General features: G+C 35.9%; 1 protein-coding gene across 1 annotated transcript; it reads right to left on the minus strand.

Annotated features, from left to right (window-relative positions):
• Positions 1-1,003: 1,003 nt before the first annotated feature.
• On the minus strand, positions 1,004-4,580 carry LOC145041115 (protein CLAVATA3 INSENSITIVE RECEPTOR KINASE 1-like). Its single transcript, XM_078989045.1, has 11 exons — positions 4,065-4,580; positions 3,596-3,722; positions 3,412-3,483; positions 3,184-3,327; positions 3,023-3,094; positions 2,856-2,915; positions 2,671-2,768; positions 2,454-2,594; positions 2,036-2,377; positions 1,540-1,931; positions 1,004-1,431 (listed from the first exon to the last, which is right to left on the minus strand). The coding sequence occupies exons 1-11, from the start codon at positions 4,165-4,167 to the stop codon at positions 1,114-1,116; spliced, it is 1,869 nt and encodes a 622-aa protein (XP_078845171.1). The 5' UTR covers positions 4,168-4,580; the 3' UTR covers positions 1,004-1,113.
• Positions 4,581-10,410: the final 5,830 nt, after the last annotated feature.

Consider the following 10,410-nt stretch of genomic DNA (forward strand, 5'->3'; position numbering starts at 1 on the left):
ATTGCTTGGTCTCCAAGGTCCTACGTGACTTAGGATTCCAACAAAAGGTTCCTTCAACCTCATAAGGAACCAGGTACAAGAGTCGACATTATTTCTCATGTAGATATCAAATGCTATAGGCAGGGTCTGGTTGTTTCCGTCAATAGCAACCGCTACAAACATTGTGTGTAGGTAGTCCCCTTTTAGAATGACACTACCTATAAAGATGACAAACAACAAGCAGCCTATGAATACATGGAGCTCTATTTTTTAGAAAAACATAACCATTAGTTGTAAAAACATTATAACTTTTAACTAAACAATTATAATTTGAATCAAACTATTTTACCACACATTCAATAACCACAAAACAGAGTTGGAGCGATCCATAACATCGATTTTGATGTTCATGTAACTATAAGGGTTTGTCCGTCATTCATGCTCACTGTCTAATCTTCATATAATAAAGAATTATGGATGACCCGAAGTAAGTAAATAACTAAATGGAATACCATATTATATAGGGAAGACCTAGTTCTTTGGTGTCCGGAATGTGTGTCCATGACTCCGAAATGTGTCCGGATTATGTGTTTGTGGTTTCGAAATGTCAGTTCTACGTACGGTTTTGACTACCATACTCTGGAATTGATTTTCTTGGTCTCAAATGTAGAATGTCAGATTCTAGAATCGAAGCTCCATCTACCACCATTAACTTTGGAATAACTACTGCTTCTCCGGAATGATCTATTCCGAAGATAGTGATCATTTTTCAAAAAAATATATATATATTATTATTAAAATAATAGTTTATATAGATTAGATTACACAATTTCCCTTGATTGAACTTTATGAAGTAAACTTTACCTAAACACTTATTCTTAAACCAAATTTAGATTAATAGGCCGACCCTATGCATCGCTCTATTTTAGTCAATATACCATAAGAAACAATATTCATGGATGTAGAGTTCCATTTTTACACCATTACAAGTATATTTACTAAAAAAAATCCAACAACCTATCCGTAACAAAAGAAACAAAAGCCAAGATTTTATATATATGAACCAGACCAATTCCAAAAACCATTGTACACACGATTTCTTTACTTTTTTTTTTACAGATGAATTACATTGATTCATCGAGGACCCGAAAGCTCCATTGCTTCAAGTACAAGTGAAGATTCTTGGATATAATCTGCATACTTTGAAGGAAAACTTTGTAATGATCGAAATCTTGGTGTTCCAACTGTTTGTGAAGCCTCCCATCGCTCTACTAACCCTTCTCCTTCTAACATTCTTAATACTTCAGACATTTTTGGTCGATACAAAGGGTTGAATTGGGTGCACAAAAGTGCAACTTTAACCATTTCTTCTAACTCAACCCTATCAAAATTGTTTTTTAGAGCCGCATCCACCATTAGGTTCAGTTTTCCATCTTGATGGAGCTTCTTTACCTGTAGAACAAACCATGTTGATGTTAGGATAAAATTAAAAATACACTTTTATACCAATTTATACTATAACTTAATAAAGGAAAGTAAGAAAGTAAGAAAGTTAAGTACCCAATCGAGCATTACGCCTTTTTGATTCACAGCTCTTCCGAAATCCAACGCCTTTTGACCCGTAATTAGTTCAAGAAGCAAAATCCCAAAACCAAAAACATCGGTTTTTTCAGACGATTGACCCGTTGACAGATACTCAGGAGCAATGTGGCCCACGGTCCCACGAACCGCAGTGGTGACGTGAGAATCCCGGTGGTCCAACAATTTCGCCAGCCCAAAATCACCAACAACCGCCTCAAAATATTCGTCTAACAAAATGTTGGCTGCTTTCACATCCCGATGAATTATCTTCGGATCACTTTGCTCATGCAAATATAGTAAACCTCTTGCTGTTCCTAAAGCTATATTTTTCCTTCTTGGCCAATCCAAAACCGGTCTTCCATTCACCTCATCTGGTAAAATCATAATTACATATACATATAAATTTAGTTCATGTAAACAAGATTTTTGTAGCAAAAAAAAATTGGATAATGAAATAAAGTACGATTGAACGAACCTTTTAATTTAGAAGCGACGCTACCATTTGGCATAAAGGGATAGACAAGAATCCGTTCGTTTTCAGTGGAGCAGAAGCCCCAAAGGCGTAGAAGATTACGATGAACAGCTAAACTTATGGTTTCAACTTCGGTTTGAAATTGGATCTCTCCCCCAAAATTGTTGTCGGATTTCAACCTTTTAACAGCTACAATCGTTCCATCGTTCAATAATCCTCTATACACGATTCCAAATCCACCTTTACCTAAAATGTTCTTCGCGTTGAAATGATCTGTAGCAGCTCGAAGTTCCTTGAATGTAAATCTCCTCAAATGGCCTAAAGATACCTCAGGATCGTATTGATCTGTTTATAATATGGATCCGATTAATAACATCAAATCAAAGGATTAATAAAAGCATCAAGCCGATGGAGTTCTTACCATTAACATCGAAGAATATTTGTTGATTTTTCCGATATCGCCACCAAATTAGCAAAATGACAACAAGGAGAAGTGCAGTACTGAAGCTTACACCGAGGGCAATGGCGAGGTGGTGACTTTTCTCTCCGGATGATGATTCGCCTGATAATAAAATCCAAACATCGATTGTAAATTAACCATTCGAACAAGGGTATTTATGTAATTGTAATATACACACCTCTGTTTCCCTCTGGTGGCAAAGAGAGAGGCTCCGGAAAAACAATCGAACAACCATTTTTGGAATTGTGCTCACATAGCAAAGGGTTTCCTATAATTCTGAAATTATTAAAAGAAAAAATTGTGAATTAGGCATATGATTAAAAGATGATATAAAGTATTGTTATTAATTAAAGAAATACTCACTTGAATGTTCTTGCTGATATTCTTGGCAAAGAACCACTAAGATTGTTATACGACAGGTCTCTACATAAACAAGAATTTGGGTTTAATTTTATTTAAAAAATCATTTATCCATACTTAACGTAATGAAAAAGAATAAATAAATAAATAATCATAGCAAATTAACATACACAAGAGTGAGGCCTCCAAGTTTGGATAATGATTCAGGAACTGGTCCAGTAAGGCTATTGTTGTTTAGTCGCCTGGTTATACCATAAAGATTACTAAAAATTAGAAAATTTGCAACAAAAATTAATTAAAAAAAATGAAACTAAAAAAATACAAAACTTACAATAGATTCAAGTTCTTGAGATCTCCCAAAGAAGTAGGCATCTCACCAGTGAACTCATTCCCTGAAAGATCAAGTGTTTGAAGGTTCCATAATTTCCCAATTGCACTTGTAATTGGACCAGAAATCGCATTATTCTGTAGTGTACTAAAACAACCACAACAAATCGACAATTTTCAGCATACAAATATCAAGAAATTTTGTAAAATATGGAAAAAGTTGATTACATACATCGATTGAAGATTGCTAAGATTTCCAATTGCAGCGGATAACGTCCCGGATAAATTCTGACCAGGGAGTCCTCTGATTTTGACACAAAACGAACATCAATATTCATTAATTCAGCTATGAATTACCTAAAAAACGATCTTAAATTTCCATGAAATTTGAAGAAAGTATGCGGAAAAGAACTTACAGAGCAGAAACAGATCCGTCAGTGCAGGTAATCATTCTCCAGCTACATGGATCAACAGATGAGAAATCCCAGTCAAGAACATTGTGTGGATCTTCGATATCCTCTTTTATAGCCATTAGAGCCACGACTGCATCAATCGAGACAAAAAAAATTATGATTCTGATTCACTAATTATATAAAACATGGAGCTTTTCTGTGTATGGTTCATATAGAGGGAGATGCTTTAATCACAAGCTACATATTGAAATGTCATTAATTCGGTGAAGGAGTACTAGATCTAGTGAACAGTATATTAGACATTCATAAATTAGCAAAGATTTTACTTCATTAACTTTCAACCCCACCGAAAAAAGGTTCCTTATTGGGTAGAATGAACATGAAACAACAGCTAGAAAGATGGGTTTAAAACAGAAAGGAAGAAACTGGCAAAAAGAAGATTAAAAAAAACATATGAAAGTAGTAAACTAACCTTCATAATTGACTCCAGAAGGAGAAAGAGTTGCAGACGAAACATTCAGCCATGTCAAAACCAGTAAACCAAGTACCCATAATAATCGTTCTCTCTTCACCATGCTTGAAAACCTTTCAAATTTTGTTCATACCACAAGTTTCTTGAAAGAATTTCGCCACCATTTTTTATGTTTTTGATAAGTTCTTGTTGTCTTTTTGAAATCTCAGAAGACAGAAACAGAATCAGAATCCTGTAAAGCAAACGTCCACAATGCACTCCACTTGTATGACAAAATTCCCCAACTACAAAATCCTTGGTATCAAAGATTCAGAAAAAAAAAAATTCCTGATATGAAACGATCTCTGCAATCTTTATTTCGATATCTTGGTTGTAAAATCCTGTATTTCCTGCAACCTTTGGTTCTCCGGTCGTTATCCTATCTGGTAAATCAACACCTCTGAGAGTCTTTAATGGCGGATATAAGAAAGATACAAAAAGAATTGAATATTAAAGTAAAGTGGGGATTTAATAGTATGAAAAGGATCAAATAATTGTTGGGATTTTTGTTAAGGAAAAGAAAAACATTAGTTTTTTTTTTTTTTTTTTTTTTTTTGATACTTTTCATCCGGTGATTGGACTGAGGGGTAGAAGTGTGGGAGAACAAAGGGAAAGTTAAAAAGGTGCAGGTAAAATGTTGACAGATCACGTGCTGTGCTTGTCGTCGCCTTGGTTGGCTTTTGCCTCTTTTCGAGAAAAATTCTTTTTATATAATATCAAGTTAAAAAAAACATATTACTCATATTTAGGGAATGTTACCATAACAAATATTCACTTTAATCATTGTATTTCTTTAAAAAATCATTTTCATTTTTTAAAATCTCCACTATGACTATTATTTTCTTTTGGTGTTGGTTTTGTAGTTTTTTTTTTTTAATATTACGTATATTTATAAAAAAAATCAATCTCAACAATTATTTTTTGTATTTTTTTTTTTAATTTCAAGGCTTATCTTTTAACGAAAAAAGTATCATATCAAAATTTATAATTTTTTCTTCATTAACATATATCAATATCTACATTAAAGAAAATATCGGAATTCTTTTTCATTTTGGAGTGAAAGATGATATGCCTAATTCTCTATATGTAGATTTTGGATGAGTAAATGCAACTTTTAGAACACATAGTGAATGAAGAAAGGTGTCATTAAAAGTTGAATGTGCAAAAAACAAGATTTGGCTTTTTCAAAAATGAAATGGTAGTTATGCAAGATACTCGTCAAACTTTTCCGGTTAAAACTCTAAAATCTCTGTATTTTTGTTTGAAGCGGAAGGTTAAAAATCTTGTTATGGACACAAGTGAAATAATTTAAGAGTACTTTAGTATATTTTTCGTTTAAAAAAATGAAACCTCTAAATCTCCATTGATTACAAGACTTTGAAACTTCTTTTTACCAAAGTGATTTAAATCTAAGATACAAACATTATGCTTGTAAACTAATAAAATAAAGACAAAAAAGTAGCTAAGTTTTATTAGTGAAAATTAAAAATAATTACAAATAAAAGTAAACAATACTAAAAATATAAAAATTATAAAGGTTAACCTAGCTAAAAGATTAAAAACAAAAAGGTTCAACATAAATAAGCCCAAATACAACAATAATAAGTATTATGATTTTATCGGACAATAAGCGAAAACGAGACACCGACAAAGCCTTCATAAAAATATCAACAATTTGTAAAGTTGATCGTACATATGGTAGCTAGATGGTTGGACTTTGATAGAACCAAATTTGAAGGGTCAATTGAATGGTACAAGGTCATACTTGATAGAGATTTTAATGTTATGGTAACATACTTTCAAACTTGGTTTTATTATTGACCTTTCCCTCTTGGAAAAACAAACTACCAAAAAGATAGAACACCACCTTTCAAGTATGATACTATATACTTGTATCCACTTGAAGATTATGAACACGTATGTTGCTTCTTGGAAGTTCTAGCACCCAAAATAGGAATATCTCTAATAGTTCACACCCCAAAAGACTAAAACTAAATACTTTTAGAGAGAGAGAGAGAGAGAGAGAGAGAGAGAGAGAATCTGAGAAATAATTTTTTTAGCCTTTCAGAATATTGGAAAGGTACGAAAATATGAAGACCTAGGGGTCTTTATATAGTTGTTGTAATTAACAGATAACTCTGATTTAAATCAATTAAATAAAAAGATTTAATCTTAATTCAAAACATTACCTTATCTGTTATTTGGATTGATTTTGGAAGCTTTCTGAAAGCCCCTAAAACCATCCACCTCTATAAGTGTTCCACAATGTTCTCATTGATCAACTATTTTACAATCAACATTTAGTCCTTTAACTTCCAGATTAATTATAACTTATCTCAGATTAATTCATATTAATTTCAATTAATTATTAACTTGTAATAAATCAATTAACTAGTTATCTCACTCTCTTAATTCTTCTTCTAACTATTTTAGTTCTTAAGGGCAACCCAAAAAGGACTAATTAGGTTATGATATTGGACACCTATTTCCAATAGTCTCCCACCTTGACAAGTCATCAACTACCATTGGTCGAATAATCTTTGAATGACCAACAAAGCGTGCATTCCACAACAACTGCCAAACTCTTATCTCATCAAGAATTGGCCCTTAGATAAGTGATCGTTTATTCTATTGTAACATACCGATAATTCAGGTATTTCTAAATTCATCCCTTGGTTTTAATGTATGTTATTTTGGCCCTTAAATTGAACAGAAGTAGTCACGGGAAGCCTTAGTGGCAAATTTGTAATTTGGGGGCCATAAGGAGTACGCTAAGCGTACATGTGGGTACGCTGAGCGTATTAGGGCGCACCCTAGTACATTGGGTGTACACGTATCTACGCTGGGCATACTCGTATCTAAAGGAAACCCTAAGTTTTAGGGTTTATGGGGTATTTAAGCATCCTTATGGCTCATTTATCCCCACCTTTTCAGCCTCCAAATTGTTAGAGTTGTTATTGCAAAACCCTAGCCTCCTAGAGTGAGATTGAGACCCCTAAAGTGTGTTCTTGGTGTTTTAGAGGAATGAGAAGTACATCAAGAAGCTTAGAAACTTAAAGTAAGGATTAGATCTGGAAGTTTGGCTCTCTTCTCCACCATCTAAAGGTATAAAGTTCATACCTTTATGGTTTAACTGATAGATCTCATGTTTCGGTCTTTTTATGTTTCTTTTTGGTCCCACATGCTCCATCTTGAGCATGACATGTCCTAGATGCTTTGAGTCATCCTTTCAGACCCTTGGAGGGGTCATTAATCACAAAAATGAGGTCCCAATGGCTAGAAGTGTCTGATACATTTGGAAAAGGGGTCTTAATGGATTATGACCTTGTATTAAAAACTTTTGGATGTGTAAAGTTATAAAGTTGGGGACTTTATGACTCTATGGTGTATTTGGACCACGGATCTGCAGTTTGGGTTTAAGTACTTAAGCCATTAAGCACATAATGAGACTTTTAGATCTACGACGTCCCACGAAGAGGGGAGTACGCCCTGCATACTCTGTCAGCTACCCCAATGTGGGTCAATGCAAGGCTCAATGTACCCCGGGTACGTCGTCTACTGGATTTTGGATCTTGGGCTTCAGGTTTTGGGTCACCTTTTGGGATTGAATGCTTGGACCCTTATTGGACTATCTGAGTATATGTGTTTTGGGTCAAGTGAGGGTTGGACCTTAGGATAAGGCCCAAAAAGAAGTTTGGGCCCAATTTGGAAAATTAGGCCAATTATGGGCCTTGAGTAAATTTGGGCTTTTTGGATCAAGAATTGGGTCTGGGTCTTGGTCCAATTAAGGAAATGGTAAAGTGGCCATTTACTCTAAGTATGGGTTATTAGTCAAGGATGGTAACCCAATTATTAATTGGATGTTTATTTGTTGTGATAATTTAGTGATATTAGTGGGACAGCAACCAGAGTATTTTAAGGCACCAATATCGGCCCTTTGGATTGTTATCCTGGTTTATTGTATGCTTGCTACGCTTTAGTGATCTGTTAGATCGACATCCAGGTAGATAGGATGTGTTATGCTATAGTAATTCGCTAGACTTGTATGACTATCTAAATATGCTAGTTATGTTTGATTATGTTATATGTGGATAGTGATGGTTGGTTGGGTTGAAGTGGTCCTGTTGTGTGCAAAAGGCCAACAAACCCAAGGCGGTCCGGATAGACTGAAGGCCTGCGAGGCGGACTAGTTAGGCCGAAGACCCGTAGAACGGTCCAAACAGGTTGAAGGCTCGGTGAGGCGGTCTAGGCATGTTGAAGGTTTTGTATGCATGTTGTTGTTGTGATATATATGATTATGTGTTGTGGTGGTATTTTGGGGAAACTCACTAAGCGTTGGGCTTACAATTTTACATTATATTTCAGGTACCTCAAATGATCGTGGGAAGGCAAAGGCTTGATTGTGCACCTATTCATGTTATGTTTTGTGGTTTTGGGAGAAACTCTGATGTTAAACATGTTTTGAAAACTACAATGTGAACAATTATGATTTTGGTTGGTTTGAAAAATTTTAAATTCTTATGAAATTTTATGGATGTTACAAGTTGGTATCAGAGCCTTGGTTTGAGTGAATTGGAGGAATCCTTATGTGAATCCAGTCTCAAACTAAGGAAAAAGATTTTTAAAATAATTTTCAAATGGTTTTCAAAATAATAGAGGGGGATGCAAGTTGTACGATCAGCCGGAGCTAGTAAATGACCCTAAATTACCACACAAGTTATTTGATATGATGTTATGTTATGATTAGGACAACATGCTAGTGACAGTATAGGGATCCTCCGGAATCGGATGATAGAATTGCATGATATTTGATACCTTATCTCTTGTAGAGTACCCTATTGATTGTTGTATGACTCTTTCATGTGCGAAATAACTATTAAATGAATGCGCTAAGTTACATGCTGCATGGGTTAAATGGTCATGGGGTAGGGGAATTGGTCTTGCTGCGCAACTCTTATTTGAGTCAAACCGTTGTGGGATTGAATCCTTTAGCCTAAGATTGTTTAAGGCATGTAGTATTTAATAGTGCTCATGAAATAGTTATCTGGCACCAATGGAGGGTCGTGTGGCAGTTGGTGGTAGGATAAGTTATGTGGAGATCAATCAGCCAGTCGCGATATGTATAGCTTTCCTCTAGGGTGTGAGGATTTAGTGTATAGTTATGCTAGAGAGTATTATTAGGGTGTTGTGATGATTCTCTAAGACAAATACAGGTAGGTGTGGAAGCTAGTATAGGCTCGTACTACTGGAAGCACATGACCCGTACACATAATAAGGAAGTCACAACCCCTAGGGATTTATTGGGAGTTGGTTCCTCATTTTGGTATGCGTGTTATCTGATATCTCCCTGGTGTATATTAAATATGGTGACTATGAGACGATTTGAGACCGAATCTGGATCGGGATCAGGAGCTAGCTGGCATATTGGATCTAATGAGTTGGATGCCAGGATTAGGGAGATTCTTCATGGGAAGGTTGTAGTTATCGTCCGGGGTTAGATTCCAGAGTTATTTAGGTCTATTAAGACCATGATGATGGAATTCTTTGATAATAGATATGCAGCCATTGTTAAGATTGTTGTTGCTGCAGCCTCCACAGCCATAGCAGCTGTAGGTGATCGACCGGGTTGGGTTTTTCGGTATTAGGACTTCGATAATATGAAGCCCCCGAATTTCGATGGAGTTTAGGACCTGATCGTAGCCATGAGGTGGATATATAATGTTGAGGGATGCTTTTTCACTTGTTCTTGCCTAGCTGACCATAAGGTCAGGTGCACTCTGAACCCCTTGAGGTACAGAGCGAAGGATTGGTGGAGACTTGTTACGGGATTGTATTCTGCTGGGCAGAGGGCTGCGATATCTTGGGATCAGTTCATGGAGATGTTTCGTAGTCGATATGTGTCATGGGTAGAGCGCGAGAGGTTGTCCCATGAGTTTTTATATCTGTGGCATGGAACAGAGTCGGTGACGGATATCACCACGATGTTTACTGAGAGGGCCATGTTTTTCCCTGAGTTTGCTTCGGAGCAGGCTCAAATGACGCGTTACTTGAGCATGTTCAAGACGATATCACGCAGTTTCTTTCCACCTAGTGGTATGATTCTTTGCTGGAGCTACAGGAGGCTGTCAGTCGGCGTGAGCATGAGATAAATCTTCAGTTGAGGGAGTAGAGACCGATCCCGATACAGTCGTATCCAACGCCGAAGCGATTCAAGGCCGCTGAGTCTAGATCTGGGAGACAGCTAGGTCGCACTTATGGAAAGTGTGGTATGGTTCATGATGAAGTGTGCAGATCTGGTAGTTTGTGC

This window comes from Lactuca saligna, chromosome 4, assembly GCF_052625555.1.
Source record: "Lactuca saligna cultivar CGN05327 chromosome 4, ASM5262555v1, whole genome shotgun sequence".
Taxonomy (NCBI): domain Eukaryota; kingdom Viridiplantae; phylum Streptophyta; class Magnoliopsida; order Asterales; family Asteraceae; genus Lactuca; species Lactuca saligna.

Coding starts and splice junctions, on each gene's coding strand:
- LOC145041115 (XM_078989045.1), bottom strand. CDS start 4,167: ATGGTGAAGAGAGAACGATTATTATGGGTACTTGGTTTACTGGTTTTG. Junction 3,723..4,064: donor TTCTGGAGTCAATTATGAAG/GTTAGTTTACTA, acceptor CGATTGATGCAG/TCGTGGCTCTAATGGCTATA. Junction 3,328..3,411: donor CTTAGCAATCTTCAATCGAT/GTATGTAATCAA, acceptor TGGTTGTTTTAG/TACACTACAGAATAATGCGA.